General features: G+C 30.6%; 1 protein-coding gene across 6 annotated transcripts in view; it reads right to left on the reverse strand.

Moving 5' to 3' along the window:
• Positions 1 to 20,992, reverse strand: part of Tei (irregular chiasm C-roughest protein teiresias) — a 429,473-nt gene that overhangs the window by 405,712 nt on the left and 2,769 nt on the right. For all 6 annotated transcript variants that reach the window (XM_083081803.1, XM_083081801.1, XM_083081802.1 and 3 more), the window contains exon 2: positions 20,071 to 20,534. In XM_083081803.1, coding sequence (XP_082937929.1) covers positions 20,071 to 20,167 — 97 coding nt within the window. In that variant the 5' untranslated portion in view covers positions 20,168 to 20,534. The remainder of the gene's footprint in view (positions 1 to 20,070; positions 20,535 to 20,992) is intronic.

A 20,992-nucleotide genomic window follows, 5' to 3' on the forward strand; every position in this document is an offset into this window, starting at 1 on the left:
AAGCGGAAACGCGCGCATACAAAGACACGTATCTCTATATCGGCCGGCGATGAACAAGCATATTCCATTGCGTGGAGATATTCGTTCATATGACACAAACGCGATTCCGCGCGCACGACTAAACGGCTGACACCTCCACCGGGCATTCTCTTACGCTATACTGAAGGAGAGGGAGATCAATCAGTTCTGTATGTTTGATGTTTCAATTGTATCAGTCAAATACTCGGGCGGCGCGTATATCGGGACACGTCGTTTCGAGTGCCGCCATCGCCGCCGAGCGGATGGCATATTCAGCGAGCAGAGAGTAGATCCCGGGACTCGATTTCAACGCGATACACAATCGACAATGAAGCGTTCCTCGGTGTTGTAAGCGCTGTCGGCATGGGATCGGCGTTAAATCACAACCGGCGGCGATGGGAATAGCGCCGGTCCGCGGCGATTCGATTTTCCCGGCAAAACATCGCCGCCGAAATACTTTACAATGGGACATTTTACATGCGCGCGGCAAAGTGCGCTCACTCGTCTCTTCATCGCGCTTGTCCAGATATTGCAGTGTGTGCCGGCAGACACGAACAAAATGTAATTTGTACTCGATCGCGAGGGTATAATGTATGTGTATAGATGTAAGAAACGTTTATATCTATAGTAGAGATGTAAATAGAAAGCAAAATGTTTCTTTTCATAAAGTATGGCTTTTTAATGTAAAAAAGACAATCCTCGTTTTTTTCAAAATTGTTTTTTTTCTTTCAGATATTTAATGTCTCTATATTTTGATTATTGCAAGTTGATTTTTCATTATTATAATTTTTTAGATAATAGATTTGAATTAATCACCACTATTGTAAATATAAATCATATTCCAAATTGGCTATATAGTTATGTAATTGCTAGCAAATTCTCTAAAAACAAATAAAAATTGAACTTGGAAAAAAATTGTTCTTATTATAAATATCCAAACTATTTTAATAATAATAAAAAAAAAAACTCTTAAAGCTTTCATAGATTTAATTTATTTCTTTTCGAAAATAATTTTAATAGATTTTACAATTGAAATAGTAAATAGGACATTATTCAAATAATTTTCAATTAAATAAATAATAAAAATTTTTGTTAACTAAAATTTATCCGCATTATGTGTTCAATATAATTTGTGCTACAAGAGCCTCATCAATTTACTAAAATTACTTTCGAAGAAAAATAAATTAAAAATATCAGAACTAGTTTTTTTTATTATAAAAAAATATAAAGAAAAATAATTTAAAATTAAAAAATAATGAAGAGAAGCGGAATTGGTTCTTTCATCAATGTTTGTTTTCTATTAGAAGAAAAAATAGTCTTTTAACCTTTGTATTTAATTTAAAGATTTTAAGATACATATATGTATAATGATATGGTTGTGTGGTGTAGAAAATGATGTCAAATGTTTAAGTCGCATTAATTATTTTGAATTGAACTTCAATACCGTCTACAATTATATTTCGATTAAAAGCTCACTCGCGTTGAGCTTTAACGTGCAAAGAAATGTGCAAAAACAGACGAGACGCCCATCTCGCAAGAGCAGCAAGAGCAACATAGCAAGGCTGCTCGTTCGTTTCTACCATGTAGCTTATCCATAACGATTGAACAGACTTGTCCGAGCGTAAATGTAACGATAATGCAACGCCCAGCTCGCACGTCCGGCTCTATCTCTCGCTTCCTTCGTCTCTCTTTCTCCCATTTATATCTTCCTCTCCTTCTCCCTCGCTTTTACGCCTTCTGCTAACCCACCCACTATCTGCTTTTGTCTCTCCATCGATTCGTGCACTCACCATTATTATAGAGAGATAATGCTCCTGTACTAGACGCTGGGCAGATTGGCACGGTTGCTCGTGTGAAATGTGCAAAAGATTTAAGCAGAAAAGAATAAAGAACGAAAAATATTGTGTGCCGTTATTTTTTTCTAATGTAAAAGAAATGCATACTCCTGCTCGACTCGCAAATGTTACACAATCTGCTTTTTATTAAATTACCACCTCTTGCGAGAGTTTCGTATATATTTCGTAATATATATTAATGTTAGAAGAAAAATTATAAAATTTAAAAGTTTAAAATTTCGAGAAATTATAAAATCTTTGTATATCTTTGTATAAATGAGAAGCAATCATATACGTAATATGTAATGATATAAAATAATATAAAAAATGATATAAATGAAATATAAGATGAAATATAAATGAAATATAAAATAATATAAATGATATAAAATAAAAAATATAAAATAAAATAATATAAAATAAAATTGCTTTATTTGTTTATCCAATTCTGTCGGACTATTTCTACCACCATAAATGTTAGCGCGTATAAATTACATTGACATATGCGCCGATAACATAGATATTATAATGTCCGATATTTACTGCCATCGATGCGATGACTCGAATAGCTCGTGGGGAAAATGTCAACTGTTCAGCGTATAAGTATTCGCTTTAGCTATATTAATTATGTAGTTTGCGTGTCCATTCATTTCGCCTGCATTACGAATATCGCGACGATAGGTCGAGAAAGCAATCGAAAATGATAACATTATCGAACAATTATAACTTTTCTAATGATCAAAGCTTTCAACAAATCGATAGCAACAATATGATGATGGTATGCAAACATTTATCGCATGCAAATGAACGTAAAATTCACTGGACATATATCGATGCATGCGATGAATCGTTCGCACCTTAATCAAAGTTTTGAAAATAAAGAGAGAATGCATCAAAAAAAGAGAAAATGAGAAAGAGAGAGCACTGAAAGTTTTATATAGAGAAAAGTATGGAATTTACACATAACATTCATACGTATGTACATATCCTGACGTACATCGAAATAGTGAATCGAAAGATTATAAATGACTGATTACACCTAAGATTACATGAGATATCAAGATAATTGTTTTTCTTTTATTCGAAATTCGAGACAAGATCGAGACAAGATTTTAATTAATTACACAGGCCTGCGAGGGTCAGTTACAAAAAGCAGAGTAGGTGAATCAGATAGAATTTTGACGCTGAATGTAGTTGTAGAATTTCCCCAACATGTCAGATTTTTGAGTAATTTGTGGTTAAATAGTCCAAAATAGCTATTTCACCAATTTCATGAATTTATTATGGAGGAATTTAATTTTTTGAAATATTTGTGCCAATGGCATTGTATAGTATTAATCTTCATTTTTCAAGTCCTTCATTTTCGATTGCGAACAATTTTTTTCGCTGAGATATATATGTATGAAGTAAAGTATAAGAAAATTTACGTTGAAGAAAATTTAAATATACATCAATATGGCAGAAGCATATCAGATTCGAAATTTGAAAAGGCTCATATCTGTCCGATTGTCCAAAAAAGTTCTAGAAAGAAATATATCTAATGTCACACATTTTGATGAATTTTTCAAAATTTTATATCTTTTTATTGTGATTCTGTTCCCCTATTGGATCCTTAATTTCAAAAAATAACAGATGGTGTTTAGAAATTTATGTTTTCACTCAAATTGTGGTAAGACAGTGGAGTGGCACGGTTGACTTGGAATGGCTTATTGGAATCCTATGCATGACCAGTCTTATAACTTGTATACTTCAGCGAAAAAAAATCGTGCGGAGGCAAACGAAAATGAATTTGAAAGGTGAAGATTAATACTATATGATACCATATTAATACTATATTATGTTATTGGCAGAAATATTTCGGAAAATTAGGTTCTCCCATAATAAATTCATGAAATAGCTATTTTTGGACTATTTAACAACAAATTATTCAAAAATCTAACATGCTGGGGAAATTCTGCGGCCAAATTAATTTTTAGCGTCAAAAAATCTATCAGATTCAACTACTCTGCTTTTTGTAACTAACAAAATGTAAAATTTCGCAAGCCTGTGTTATCAAGGCGATAATGAGACCAAAATTGTCAAGATTATTAGTTTTTAAAAAAATCTAAAATATGTATATTGATAAATTGAGATCAAAAGGAAATCACTATATTACATTAACTTAAAAAATTTTATTTAATAAGAAAATTATTTATATTAAGAAATCTAAAAAATAATTTTAATACAATAAACATTATAAAATTTTGCACAATTATTTAACCATACAAAAATTTATACGTAAAACATGTATGAGGATTCTCTGGTTGTTTATGTAAAGATAAGGAATATATATATATATATATATATATATATATATATATATGTAATGCTTTGAAAAGTAAACGAATGACATAGTAGTAATAATTATTTTAAATATTATTATATATTATAGAAATTGTTATATATTCTTAAATGACTATTCAGTATTAGATGAAAATTGTTAATAAAATAGAGACAAGATTTTTGTTACAAAGATTCATTCAACACCAACACAAAATTTATTTTTTTTTTAATTTTCGATATCACTATAATATTTTTACGAATATTATCTTGTTTTGAGTCCTGCTAATAATATCATTGCGCGAGACTACTAGGATAATATCCTATAAAAGTTATAAATATGAAGATATATTTTATTATGTGATATTAATTATATTACATTTGATCGAAATAATGCGACAAATCAGTTTAATTAAACGATTATAAATATGATCTTCTCAGGATCGATAATTGGTATAAAAATAAGAAAAAAACGAAATTATGTCTCCAATTTTATTTCGCACAATATCAACCTTAGATATTAAAGTAATCAAAAATTATATTTTTCTTAATTTCTCGAAGTTGCAAATATTTACCACTTATTTTGAGGCTTCTCATCATCTATTATATATATTTCTATTAACACACATACAACATTCATTTTTGTGCAATATAATCTAAAGAGAGAAATGCAAGACTTTTTTATGGAAGTATGATTGAACTTGTCAATGATGTCAATATAAGCTGAAGGAGTGAAGGCATTCCGCCATCTTGTTAGTTGTAGTATTGCCTTAAGTTTATCGGTTAAGTAAGAAAAGTTGTCCGTCAAAATCGAGAATCGAAAATGTTGTTAATATTACATGAATAATGGTGAGTAGTTTCCTAGAATTCTTTAAATTTAATCATAATATTAAGCATAGAAGTAATATCAAAAAATGAATAAGCAATCCCTCTTTAAAAAAGTTGAATCTCGAATATATCACAATCATTGTTGTCTCTTTTCCTCAATGCTGATTGGTTGTCTCGATTTGCATTATATTTGGAGTATCGAGCGACTCATTGCGAATTGCAAAAGTTAACAGTTTCACAATTGTTGAAAGGAACAAAAAATTATAGTTAATATACACATACATACACATACATATATAAATAACGCGCATAGCGCGCTTGTAGTATCTAGTATTTCTATAAATAATAACATGTCAATAATACTTTTAAATCTTTATTATTTGGGAAAATACAGGCATTTGAGAATTTAACTTCACAATGTGATGAAAACTTCTGAAAATTTTTTTATAAGAGCAGAAATAATAAACAATTACTAAAAACGAAAATGAAAAATAGAAATCGAGGCGCAGTAATTAGAGCGCAAGAAAAAAGTAAAAATTTTTTTCTTTCTTTTTATTTTATAACATATACTATAATAAATTGTATTCAATAAATATGATAATATTTTAATAAATTATACTCTATTTATATTTTATAACGAAATTGAATATTTTATAATATATTAATAAAAAAGAAAAAAAAAATTTGTTTTCTCTTACGCTTTCATTACCGCATCTCGATTCTTATTTGCTATTTTCATCACTGAAACAATATAATTGTTATTACTTGGATCAATTTCTAAAGTTATTTTTGAATAACAAATAAGCACGGCTCATTTGCTCCGGAGATCGGTATATGACTTATTCAATCGATTTTTTCAATCGGGTATCGTTCGCATATGTCTTTTCTTGCCAACCGGAAACTCCGCCGCATGCAATTGCAGGCGGTACATATGGGCATATGGTTGAAGAACATCGATTTCCCCATGTCGCGTATGTCACGACACAGATATATAAAAGCATTGTTGCTTGTATAGAGAAAGAGAGAAGAAGGGAGAGAAAATCCTTTTGCGGGCCAATGACACGACCAATGTACTATCCATTTTTCTCTCCGCACCGTTGCCGAATGGCGAACGAATAGATAAACTACATGGAGTATGTAGGAACGACGAAGGAACGGCGAGGACGAGATAGCAAATCAAAAGGGAGCATTAAAAGTTGTCGATGCGTTAGTCGTGCACAGCAGCGCGATCGTTGCCAGAAAGGACTCCCCCAGGACTTTATAGGGGTGGCAACGAGGAGCGGTTACTGGGAGGATGGAAAGCCATTTTGCTCATCTGCCGAGTCATAAAGCAGATACTACATACAGTTATATTCTCGAAAATATATAAATCTTGCGCGGCAGCTTGGCATAATGTAAGAGGAATGAGTCCTTGCGCATAAAATAAATAATCAGATCAACCGTCGTTTCCACGAAAGATGTTGATTTTGAAGAAGTCTGACGGGATATCTGAAATTGAATAAGATCTTGAGGATGCAACGACGATAATAAAATTGATCGATAATAAATTGAATTCCGTCGGTCATTGTGACAACATTTAAGCGAATTAAAATTAACACACACATACATAAACACACACACACACATACACAGTAGTTCTGTGTTTTATGTAATGTGAAGAAATTTTCCAAAAATATCCATGACTTTTGGAAGGAAAATAGAAAATAGTGTGGAATTTTTACCTAAAATTTCCATGGTTTATCTTCAGCATGCTTGAAAAAGGCCTTGGAAACTCTTGTGAATGCTACGCAGTATATACATATATCTGATAAAATATTTCTTTATAAAATATAGAGAAGAGAAGAAGAAAGGAAAAGAGGAAAAATCGTAAGTTTTATCAAAATTTTCAATCACAATTTAAATTCCTTCGGTCTCTTTGTTCTTTCGATGAACCGAACTGCTGTTAATTAAAATAATTTAATAATTTAATAATTTGCCAACTATCATGTTAAATATTATTACGAAACGGACAATCGTGTTTGTCAAATAACATTTCACTTGATCGACATTATAATAAAATTACTCTTTGATTAGATAATACTCCAATAAATCATAATTATTCACATTAATATCCAATTACAAGTGAATATCGAAAACTTGTCATGTTTTAGATTCCATTCTACATACATATATATACTAACAATATGCAATTATATACTATCATAATAGTTTCACAAATTAATATACTGAAATAAAGTTCGTGCCAAAAAGACAAAACAAATATATTACACTTTGATTAAAGTTATATGCACATATTTTTTGGATCATCAAATAATACTTACTTATTTCTTTAATTTTTATATCACATTCTTATTCTAATTACAGAGAATACACATTTAAACATACAGTAAATTCTTCTCTTAATCTTTTATTAACTCTTTATAAAAAAAGATATTCATTTCGAACGCTAATAATTCTTTTTATTGTCTTTAACAAGAAAAAGCTCGTTTCTCATAAGATGGTCGAAAATTTGTGAATTTTCAGTGACGGACTTTTTATCAACTCAGCGTTTCGAAGCGCCTATCGCACTCGTAAATCTCCTCGGCTGTCTGAAAGCACTTTTCTGCAGTACGCGCAAGTAACGTCCCGTTTATCAGCGCAGAGCGCAAGCATGACATTGCCGCAATCGCTGACACCCCGACGCCCAAATGTTGGAAAGATACGGAAGAAGTACGATCACTATTTGGGAGTTTCTTACAATCGCAGAGACAGATGTAATAAAACTACTGACAGGCTGTTTTCTTTCACTACTAATTGTAAGAAGGTGATTAAAGATTAAAAAGTAGCATATTTTTATAAGAAATAATTACTAATAATTACTAATTAATAATTAGATATTCATAATAATAAAAAATATAATAATGATAAAATATAATGAAACAATTATTAATGTGCCACAATTTATATTTCTGGTAATAGGAGACCTCCATTAATATTTAATAATATAAATTATAATATTCTTTATTTCAAAGTGTATCTCTTTAGATAGGAAAATATAACTATATAAAATACATTTATTTAAATCCTTACTCCTTTAATAAAAATAAAAATATATTTATATTTTGTATAATTACATTTTAATGTAAAATCTTGGTACATGCAAAATTTGTATTAATTTTACAATCAAGATGCTAAATTTTAAAACCATAAGATGCTAAAAAATAAAAGTAATACATCAAATAATTGTTATTAATTTATCAATTTTAATAGGAATCTTAGCATCATATTAATAGTAATGTAATTAATTTAAATTAGCGATGAAAATTCGACGTAGCATTATGGGAAAAATATGATATGTTAAAATATGTTAGAATTAATGTGACCAAAAGTTTAGCAACATTAAATGCACGATGAAGGCAGCATTAATAGTAGTGAATAGTTATTATAGTTTGAATATTTATCACAAATTATTAATAAAGCCGCGAATAGACATCAAAGATGTCTGTCATTTAAAAGCGATGATGCAAATCGAGAATGAATTGTTTTACGCTTCATTTAATCATGCTGCAATGTAACTTGACAGTGATACTGCCGATCATCAAATATTACATTAGCATATTTTGACCGTTCCATAGAGAATAATGATAAATGCAGTCATCGTTTTGTTTCCAAATATTATAGATATAACGTAGAATAGATATATTTTCATAATATGACGCATAGAATTTACATGAGAGACATTAATAACAAAAATCTTATAATTATGGTAATTTTGTAGCAAATATTATATTATTATATATGTAAATAGAATTTCACGGACATTGATTTTATTTTTATGAATCATAAAAAGTACGCAAATATATTGTTTTTGGAAGATCGTTTTGATGAAGATTATTTTGAAATCATCCATGATCATTCTTAAAATTTATCTTTCGATTAAATCGACAACTTTTAAACTTTTCGTTCTTTATATTTTTCCCATTCGTGATATTTGTATTCAACAACAATTCCGGAATACAATTTTATATACAGTTGGCCTGGATAATTGGGAACCCGGTCACACAATGACTTACGCTTTCGCACGGACGGTGATGCGCTAACATTGTTGTTCTTATCAAAAACATATAATTAATATATTCACAAATATAGATCAATGAGCACATTGTATTTTAACTTGAGCGTGAATGCGATTACCGATATTACGAAAGGCTACGGAGTTACTGTGAATTTCGAAATATCGATTATTAATTATTAATGTCGTTAACGTCAAAGACGCTAATTGTTCCGAACAGCACCGTCAAACTTAGAGCAATCCTCGAACCACAACTCTAACTATGAACTTACTGACTGTCCTTGATTACGCACATTGGAAACTCTAACGAGGGTTTCCAACTTTAGTAACCAAACGCAAAAGCCTTTTACACAATATATATCTTTATTCTTGGCGTACTGGCATACATAAATATATTATACACACAATATTTCAAAATCTAAGAATTTGATATTTAAATAAAACTATTAAATTGTAAACTAACTATAGAAAAAAAATTTCATCATTTCTATCTCTTGAGTTAAATTTATTTCACGAATTAAAACTCCTCGAGATAAACGCAGGATGTTAGTGTACAAGTTTTAAACAAATACATTTTTTCTGAAACTAAACAGTGTGCACTTGGCACAAATATTTTACTTGATACAAAACCAAAATATTTTTAAATTAATCTCTATACTTGAAATTTATTTGTAATATATACACTACCGCTCAAAAGTATTTGGCCACCTAGGTAAATTGTGTTTAAATGACTATAAATAAATAAAAATCATTCATTTATATTAATCTATATATTATATATATATTATCTATATATCTATCTATATATATATTATCAATATATTTATCTATATCTTCTCTATCTATATATTATTTTTGCAAAATATGCGTCAAGAGATGTGTTTTCTGTTCAAATGGCAGCAGATAACTGACGCAAATCTATATCCGTTACATTCTAAAATATCAAATAAACAAAAAAATTCCATGAAACACACGCCTTTGTAGTAAAAACTTAAAAGTATTCATTCTAGGAAAAGAGCCATAAATACTTTATTTGGCTTTATAGCTATCTGTTAATAAACATGAAGTGATATTTATAATATAGCTATTGAGAACGACTTTCCGTTAGCGCATAAACAATAAACATCGATGAAAGGCAATAGACACAATTTCGTTTTCGAGTTTTCTCTTAAATTAAGGGTGGCCAAATACTTTTGAGCGGTAGTGTAATACCCCCATACTCCTTTTCGTTTTATTCGTGGATTTATATCATTTTTTAAATTTTCTAAATCTAATATGAGTTATCAACAATTCAATACCGTTTTATTTCAGTTCACGTGTCGCACAACAGTAAAACATGTACCATGGTTACGCAATATGATATAATGGGCTCGTTGGATTTTTCAAAAAATAAATCCTCGGTATATAGATAAAACATTGGTGCAATGATACTCATAATTTCACGGAGCCGCATATCGATTGTTCCCGGTCCGATGATTTCGTGAAAACGAACGCGATCCGACGTCAAGCACACAGGCACACAGGCTCACAGGCGTAATCTCTAATGCGTAATATCGCGCGTTCACGCCGGGATGAGCAACACCAATAAAATGAAACTGGGCGGATCGACATTCTGATACGGTGTAGAGTTGAAGTGACCGCGGTCAATGATTTTGTAATCATGATCGATGAACTTTGATGAAAAAAATCGTAATTTTATAAATTCCTTATATATCTGTCATAACGGCGACAAAATATTTGCACCGAATGGAGTTTATGAGATGTGTAATATTTTGCCATACTGTTCTCTTTTTTTCTCTCTCTCTCCCCTCTCTCTCTTTCTCTTTTCATATGAAGTGTTTTTTTAATAAACCGCGATAACGTTATTGCAGATAAGTCAATTTTTGGTAAAAATATATGCGATACAAATGTTTATTTTACACAGTTAAATGTACAATATTTATTTCTTTTAATCAGATGTGCAATAAATCTGTAAATAAAAAAAATCGATTTTGTAAATTCGCATATTGCTCTCATCATGAACTAGATACTGTGAGAGACAAAGCGTTTTGTTATTATGCACCGGAATGTGGGGAAATAACGTCACATTGTTATAAACATAAACGAAAACAGATTGTTTACTGTCGATAAGTCTTTCATTAAAATGTGAAAAATCTATGGAAGTAACGAGCGTTTTATTTACATATGAAAGCAGAGAGTTGCAACTGTCATAAAATTGATTTTTGCATTCACACTATTCACATAGCTTCGTTTAGCACACTTTCTTAATTACACAGGCCCACAAAAAAAAAAAGTACCTTGTGCTGGCGATCTGACTAGGCTAGTCTTATGTATTTTGGTCCGCTGAATTCGAATCTGACGTCAGAATTGCTCTATCACGTCACAGTTTTTTTTAAATCTCAAAAATAGACGAAAATTTCGTAAAAATCGACATTCTAGGGTAATAAGACTGCGCTTCTTAAAGAAAAAATTACCAAAATCATATTTTAATGTATTTTCAGACATTATAAATCCAAATCCGACCTAGAATATAAACGTTGTGCTCAATTTTTTTTTGTGCTCATTTTTTATTTTTTTTATTTTTTCAGGTTGTAACACCTAAAATTTACTGCAAACAGATTCTATTTATCAAGATGCGAAGATATTAAGATAGGTTTTTACCTCCAGATAGCACAATCTTTTTTTTCATGTACTTCTAGCGCTTTAAAGACATGAAAAGAGGTTTGTGATCTATATAAAGAAATTTCTGCATCTTATACGAACTCAACAGCTAGAAGCTGTAAGTTTCGAAAAAGTTTTTCTCAAAATTTGGACTTGAAGAATATAAGATTAATTCTTTCCAATATAAGATTTATGAATGAACTAAAATCAAATATGGAATACGGAAGATTGCTACTTTTTCATGACAAATGTTAATGGAATCGATGGTATGATTGGTGTGACAAATCGGATTTGGATTTATAATGCCAGAAAATACATGGAAATATGATTTCGGTAACTTTTCCCTCAAGAAGCGCAGTCTTACTACCCTAGAATGTCTATTTTTACAAAATTTTCGTCTTTCTCTTTTGAGATTTAAAAAAAACTGTGATGTGATGGAGCAATTCTGACGTCAGATTCGAATTCAGCGGGCCAAAATACATAAGACTAGCCTAGTCAGATCGCCAGCACAGGGTACTTTTTTTTTTGTGGGCCTGTGTTATCCTTCTCTTTTCCTTCTATATTCTTTACATGAGACTGTCGAAAAAAGATTTTCTTGCGTCATTTAAATCAGAGTTGCATGAGACAATATTCATAAGACAAGACTACATTTTTACAAATATTGTATTGAATATTTTTGAATACTTAAATTTTGTTTTGAAATCTTGTAATTTGTAGTAAAAATCTTGTCTTGCATTATGTTGTCTCAAGTTTATTCACAATTTTGATTTGACCAAATAATTATTTAAAATAATATTTAATATAATCTTTATAATTTTTATATAAAAATTTATAAAATAATTATAACTATTTATGTCATTCGTTTTCTTCTCAAGATGTTATATATATGTACGACACAACATGTCCTGTTGCGCTTATATTGTAACAATGTTACATCATTTCCCCAGGCTCCAAAATGTGCGTGGAATAACAAAATACTCTGTCTCTCACAGTATCTAAGTAAGTTCATGATCATAACGAGAGCAATATGTGGATTTAAAAAATCGATTTTTTTAAATGTACAGGCTTATCATATATCTGATTATAAGAAATAAACACACACATAAGGCAATCCACTTAATCGAGCATCTTAAATATCTTATGTATTTTTGATGGAACAAAAAAATGTTTAAGGAAAAAGTTGCACCGTTCGAGAGGACAATTATCATGACAGAGAGATTTTTTTCAAGATAATTTTTTTCAGAGATTTAAAGGTCAATTTAGTTTTTTTAAATGGAACACTAATTTTTTTATATAAAACGATTCTCGCAATATTTACGTAAAAGGTTATAAAAGTAGGATGGTTAAAAATTGAAATTGATATATAAATTGAATATAAAATATAAAATAAATCTCGTAAACTCTATATATATATTTAATTTTTGATCATCGTATCGATCTTTATAATATCTTATGCCAAATATTCCAATAAATTGATTTATATAAAAAGATAGAGTGGTACCATTTAAACTAGGTTGACCTTTAAATCTTTGAAAAAAATAATCTCAAAAAAAACTTTCTGTTATTATAATTGTCTCGAATGGTGCAATTTTTCCTTTAGATATTTCTTCATATCTTCAAAAACAAATGATATTTAAGATACTCGATTTAAGTAGATCATCCTGTATATTGTATATTTATTATTTTTACAAAAAGACAATTGTACATACACAGTGATGCAGACACGACTCACACGCACACAATCAGAGAATTGTATACATACGTTGTACACAAAGTTTTGTGTAGCTAAAAATAATTGCGTAAAATTTTATATTTATTTATTATTAATTGTTTCTAAATTTGTTAATATAAAGGTTTTATTAACATGTTGATAATAATTTCTGATAATAACTTTTTAACAAATTTTTATTTCAAATTATATATAATTCATGAATCTCTTGATTTCAAATATTTATTAATTATAAAAATATATGAGTTATGCGATCCGGGCACGCCAAATTTTTGTATGTTATTTTGATCTCAGCCCCTTTAATTCCGGGCGTACTTTATAAAACTTATAATTAATTTCAAAACAATAATTTCAAATACTTTGATTTGCAAAGAGCACTTTTAAATTCGAAATTAGCAATCTCGACATTATAGCGCAGTAAGGATTAAATAATTTTATAATTTACTATTTACAATAAAATCTGACATAATAATACTATTATATTTATTATACAAAAATTAATACAAAAGTTAAATTTATTTATTATAAATTATATTTATTTTAAAAATAAAGTTTCTCTTAATAAAAATAAAATGCGTTATATAACTTTATGGGGAGAATCTATGTATATATTTCTATAAATGTAAGCATAAAAATTTTATATTATTTTAAATTACAAATCCTCACACACAAATTGAATTGCTTCTAATAGTACTTGCCTAGTTATAATTATAATATTACTGACTTCATATTTAGTTTTGATTTTTTAAAGTGTTTTTTGTAACAGAATATTATTTTTAATTTTTATTTTATTTTTTAGGTTTTAGAGATAAATATTTTTTTTAAACTTTTTTAAATTATCGACGACCTAACATGAATTTCGACAATGTTGCTGATGATGGTATCTGCTTTTTCGCGAAGAAGATAGAAAATGTCTTAGGAAGGATAAAAAGTACCGGTCGATCTGAACTGTAAAAAGACGCATTATCAATCTCACTGGATATGGTACGAAAGAGAAAAACGCACAAATGAAGAGGGAGAGGGAGAGAGAGACTGCAGATGTGTTCGCGTTACGAAGAAGTCGCAAACTTTTATTGCAGAGTTGGTAGGAGATGGAAGAGAGTGACCCAGAAAATAAGAGATGATCTCAAATACTACCTGCGAATCCGTGTTGAGCCTTAGAGAATCTCGGCGTACATTGCGCTAACGAGAAAGTACAAAAGACATAGAAATCGTCGAGAAATAAGAATGTAGTTTATAGGCTTACGAAGAGAAATGCAAAAAAACATTGCTTGAGTGCAAAGAGAATAAAAGAAAAAAAAAGAAAAAAAGTGATAAAAAGAGAGAATAAAAAAATTGGAATGTAGTTCTGAGAAGAATACAAAAGAAGACTAACCTAATAAGTGAAATTGCGAAAGAACAGATATAATCTACAAAGAGATCTTACAATTAGATAGATGAACGGGATAGAGAAAACATTTCGAAGGAATATAGACATATCTCGCAAATTAAAATATAAATCTGTCTTAATAGAAATTATCATGTTACATATCTCCAGCATTTATTTGCAACAATAATGGCAAAAAATGTAAAGAAAAATGAATAGAACAGAGCGATCCAAAGATGACTATAAAGTGAAACGGGTAAAGTACAAAGTTTAAGATACACCTATAATGGTCGACATTTTCACAGAACCAATATCACGACGTAGGAAAAGTAAATGGTATTTTTAAAGAGCGTGTTAGGACATCGATTGTTAAAGCGGCGCTTTTGATCAAAGTAAAGTTTCTATCCATCGGTAACATTTCTTCGTAAAATCAAACGCGTCTTATTGAAATTCCATCCGTGTAACGACAGAGAAAAAAAGAAAGAAAAACTACCTTATATTGAGACAAACATAATTATGTACGATTCTCAAAGAACAAGGTCTAGAATAAACGTAGAAAATTTGAAACACGACGACGAGATCGCAAGAAGAATAAAAAAGTTTTCTTTAAAAGAAACGAAAGATTGAATGGAAGGAAAAACGAGGTCATTCGCGAGTATTTTTCCAAAGTTTTGCATCATGTATGAGAACGATATTAAATATTTTTTGAATATTTCTGAGATATAGTATCATGGCGAACTTTTTTCCGCTGTCCCGTCGCCGCACGCTTCTACTCACGCAGATTGGCCGATCTTCTTTAATTAATTTTTCTTTAATTATTGCGAATATCGCAAAACAGTAGAGAACTTTCCTTCTTAATTTGAGCCGATCTATCTTCACACTTCGGGACCGCAAAAAGTTTTCAGACACCCTGTATATTATTTTAAATAACTTTTTTGGTCAATGTTAGATAAAAATTGTTAATAAATTCGAGACAAGATAATACAAGACAAGATTTTTGCTATAAAAATTCGTTTAAGAATTCGACCAAGACAAGATTTATACATATATATATATATATATGTATATATATATATATGTATACAGGGTGTCTCGAAACTAACGCTTGATATTTTAAAGGCAGATTCTCTGGCCAATTTAAAAACGATTTTTCCTCAGCAAAAATGTCGCGGCACTAATAGTTTTCGAGTTATAAAAGATTGAAAATAAAGGGTTTTTCGCAAATTAAGGCTTATGGGAATAAAATATTAATAAAGTCATATTCTTTAGTTAATTTTAGGTAGAGTTTACTTTAATAGAATTTTAATTTAAGGCTTAGTTAGAAAGATACATGATGACAAAAATTGGGAATATACAAAAAATAATGATCTCCCTCGACATTTTCGCTGAGGAAAAATCGTTTTTAAATTGGCCAGAGAATCTGCCTTTAAAATATCAAGCGTTAGTTTCGGGACACCCTGTATATACATGTTTTTGAAAATTGTCAATAACAATACAATTTTTTTTTGAATATTGTTTTATCTTGAATCTTATGCAATACTAGCGAAAAATATAAAAATAGACTTACAATTAGATAAAGAGAAAGGAGGGAGCGAGGGAGGAAGGGAGGAAGGGAGGGAGAGAGAGGCGGGAGAGAGAGAGAGAGAGAAGAGAGGTAAAAGGAAACATAGTGAAAAAACATAGTGGAAAAAAGAATATAAAAATAATTACAATTTATTCGCAGAGGTAATATTATTGCATTGCGGTACGATGATGTCGGTATAATGAAAGAGAGAGACACAGATAGAACGAAGTGTGCGGAAAAGAACATCGGTGGCGACTACTAAACAGAGCGACACGCAGTGAAAGGAAGAACGAGAGAGACGCAAACGTAGAAAGGAAGCCCTCCTTAATAAAAGACAAGGGAATATCAGCGACCTCACGCCTGGTCGTGACAACAACGTCCGCATCCCATTCGCTTCAGCATCCTTTGAACGAGAAGCCATCGTTCCACCCTTGTTCCTTTCGCGTTTGCGCCCCGCGTTCCCTCACCATTGCCACCCGTTCCTTTCGACCCACCGGGACACGGCCCCTGAATCTAGTACAATCCGACAGTATAGGAGAAAAGGGAGATAATATTCCGTTGTGTGTCGTCTCTGTCTTTTCACTGCTACGTACTTTCTCGACTAAACAGGCCATTTCATCATCGCGCGCAATGCGTTTCCGTGTAATTTTTTCTTACAATTCCAATCGTTTTCAAAAATCTGACGTCTGTAGTGATTTTAAAAGCTGGATGGAATTGCAACGATAATGTCCAATTAAATTTTTAGTTTCCTGTTATTATTGAAATTTTATTACTATGCATAATTAAATATGGTTAGATTCGTATAACTATCATATAACTTTATTGTGTACATATAACTATATTTTGTTATTGTTGATGCAAAGATAAATAGAAAATGCAGTTTTATATTGCGTTTTTGTAACAAGTATAAGAAAACAGTTACCTAAATAGAATAAATTTATTTAATTCCTCTTTTAATAACTCTTATTCAATTTCTCTTTTAATAACCCATATCTTTTAATAAATCATATTTTTGTAAACATTTATAAACGTATAAAAATAGAGAAAACTTTTTCCTGATAATAACGCGTAAGAAGAGCAAAATATAAGTATTCGCAGCAACTTTTATCGTACAAAAACCATAAACGTTTTCGCACATCTCCTAAAATCGAACGTAAATGTTCTTTCCTACTTTCTCAAGTTATAGATATGGGTGCACGCTTCTTCTTGCACAATTCCCTATCTCTAGTAACATCCACGCACGATTCACAAAATATGCTCGCGCGTGCAATCTATTTTAAGAATGGTTGCTTGCGAAAAAGAAACAGTTGCACACACACACACACACACACACACACACACATACACACACACACATGTCGATATATATGCGGATGCCGCATTAAGGGCATGCAAGCAAAATAGATATACAGGATGTTTCATTTTAATTAATATAATCGAATATCTAAGATTTTAGGAAAAAAATATTTCAAACAAAAGTTACTTGATTTAAAGCGGGGAAACAATAGGGATATTAATTAGACTTGAGTGTGTTAAAGTCATGTGAAGATTAACTAGTTTATTTAACCACCTTAATTTATTTATAAAAATCAATTCCTCGCAATATTCGGCATGAAAACGTATAAAGGTAGGATAGCTAAAAATTGAATATGAATATATATATATATAATATATATATATATATATATATATATATATATATATATATATGTATAGTTTACGAAATATTTTATACTTTAGGTTGATATAATTTTATATAAACTATGAGAAATATTTCGTAAAATATTAATTCCAATTCTTATTTAAATATTTCTGTGCATAAAATAATGAGAGGTATCAATTGATTTAATGAAAATATATAACATGTTTTTAAGAAAAGTATGCATTTGCAAAAATGCTTGTATGCTAAAGCTACGTATTTAAAATTATACATATTAAAAAATATCTTATTTATGTAAGAAGGAGAAAGGAATATCGATACATACGCGTGATTTCGATTCGAACCAATCGAAATGCGAATCTCTCCGAAATAGAGAGAGAGACAGAGAGAGAGAGAGAGAGAGAGAGAATTTGGAGATACTCGGAAAATAATTAGACCCACATCGAGTTTCGGTGCGCGGTCTAATGAGAGGCTTCCTCGAGCGGATACGACGGAATCTCCGCGATCTTCTCGCGCGGAATGCTAATCACCCGCAATTATACGATTGCATTTCGAGAGGAAAGAGAGAGGACGAAAAAAAGATGCGAAACAGGAAATTTATATTACACTCGCGTAATTTTTCATTCTGAGCGCGTTGCTTCGCATGGTAAAGACAGATTTGAATATCGTTTTATTCGAAATTTATCATATATGTGGAAAAGTCAATCCTCTCTCTTGGAAATTTCGATAAAATTTCTTCTTTATATGACGACAATTTAAAAGAAAATCAACGTGTACGTAGATGGTTATTACTGCGTTGAATGCCTGAATCATTTTTTTATTTAAGAATATTTCTAGTTTATAATTGCAATATATTTTCATTAAGCTTATTTATCATAATTTCCTTCTGACTTATAAGAATTGTATTGATAAAAAAATTACATTAAAAAAGATATGTTTATGAATTTTATTATATTCCATTTATAAATTGTTCTATTATATCATATTTATGAAAATTCTACTATATTTTATTTAAAATATTTATTGTGTCATAATTTGAAGTCTATTGCCAAATTTAATGCTAAATGATAAATATTACTAAAAACTTGTAAAAAAAGAAGATAAAATTTTATTCGCACATTGAAATCTTTAGTGCGCCATAAAATTATATTTGCGTTGGATAAAAGCAGCTATAAAACGTTCTAAGTTAATTCGGATTATAAGTCTCTATTGCGCGTACGTGCATTATTGAATTGCATAGCTGAAATCTTTCATGTCGACGCTGCAGTCAAATTATGCATTTATCGTTCATTACATGATCATCTTGCCCTTAGCATGATAATATCGATAGAGTTTCACAAAAGGCAGAAAATGTAATAAACGGATGAAAAGCCAAGTTAACGTATGCCTTCATTTAGGATACATAAAGGCAATATCATCATTAAAATTTTCTGCATCACAATTGCAGTTAAATTGTGTAATCTATCATACATTACTGACCCGACCCTACACTATGTGATGTAATAAAAATTGACAAAAGAATTCATGCGCGATTACGCAAATCTACAAATTCTCTCTATACAACTAATATATAAATTAAATATACTCTTGCAATTCCTTATAAATCGATATAATAATTATAACATAATATAAATATTATATTAATATATTGATATATTAATCAATATAAATTATAAAATTTCTGCGAAAGAAATTCAAATATCTTTCAAATATATCTAAGGAGCGAATTTTCAATAGTTACGTACATCAAATTTAAGGATATAAAAGTATAAGTATAATATAGTTATTTTCCACGAAACTTAATTTATATCATGTAAATGTTTCAAATACCTATACATATATGTGTGTGTGTGTGTGTGTATTTGTGAATATTTTTGACAAAAAAGTATTTAATTTTTGAATATCAAAAATTTTATTTTTAAAGATGATCTAATTCTCTGATGTAAACATATGGTTAAATTGTTCATAAATCGATTTGCATAATAAATATTGCGAACTAATTCGCGAGAATAATTTCAGAATAATAAAGCCAGACTTACGTGTTGCATCAGATATTTCGGCAAACAGTGCGACAGAGAGTAATCCAACCACGAGGAGAAGCGTGGTCAGGAAGGACGATCTCGAGCTGCAGCCCATCACGGCATCACTACTGATCACTACCCGATTCGCGCAGTAGTAGTTTACGCCGGATATCACCAACGGCGTGTCTCGAACTCTCGGCGACGCGAGAGACGACTCGTCTCTTCCCAGCTCAACTGAGCTCGAGGATCTCACTGTCAACCTCGCGGCGAAAACGTCCAGCTGTCATCCGCGCGAAAGAGTCCGCTCGAGCACCAGCACCACCACTAATACCGCGGACGTACCGATTCAGCATCGATGATGCATCGCCACATGAGGAGACTGCGGTTCCGCCGCGAGAAAACCGGACATTAACCTTTCGTTCGTGTAGCGCATCTCTTCGTACACCACTTCCTCTTCCTTTTGTAAATCGACACTTCACAGACTAGATCACAAAAATAGACAAAAAAAATGCAATCTGCAATTTACTCGCGAGCCTCGCATCAAGAAATCCAATCGATTTCTAGACGCGATGGCTAATAATCATTCAGAGGAGAAAATTGCAACAACGAAACGCCCCTGAGTTGTAGTGAATCAGTTGATTGACTGATTCACCGATGCATAGTTCGATTGTCGGACTTTAGAAGATCCCGATCGAATTCTCCCGGAGATAATCGATCCGTGAAGGATTCGTTAAACTTGAACACTGAAACGCCATATGCGAGTCAAATCGCGAATCGGTTCACGATTCGAAATTCACGAAGAAAGAGCTCGTTTAGTAACATGTGTGTGTTGTTAGATTAGATTTATTTTCGCTACTTTATCTATCTGCCGCTTATATTAACGGAATAATACGAAAACATTGTTTATATTGGATATAATGCGTGCGATTTTTAAATAAAT

This window comes from Camponotus vicinus, unplaced genomic scaffold (assembly GCF_025532165.1).
Source record: "Camponotus vicinus isolate PSW18456_S1 unplaced genomic scaffold, iyCamVici1.0 SCAF_11, whole genome shotgun sequence".
Classification (NCBI taxonomy): Eukaryota; Metazoa; Arthropoda; class Insecta; order Hymenoptera; family Formicidae; genus Camponotus; species Camponotus vicinus.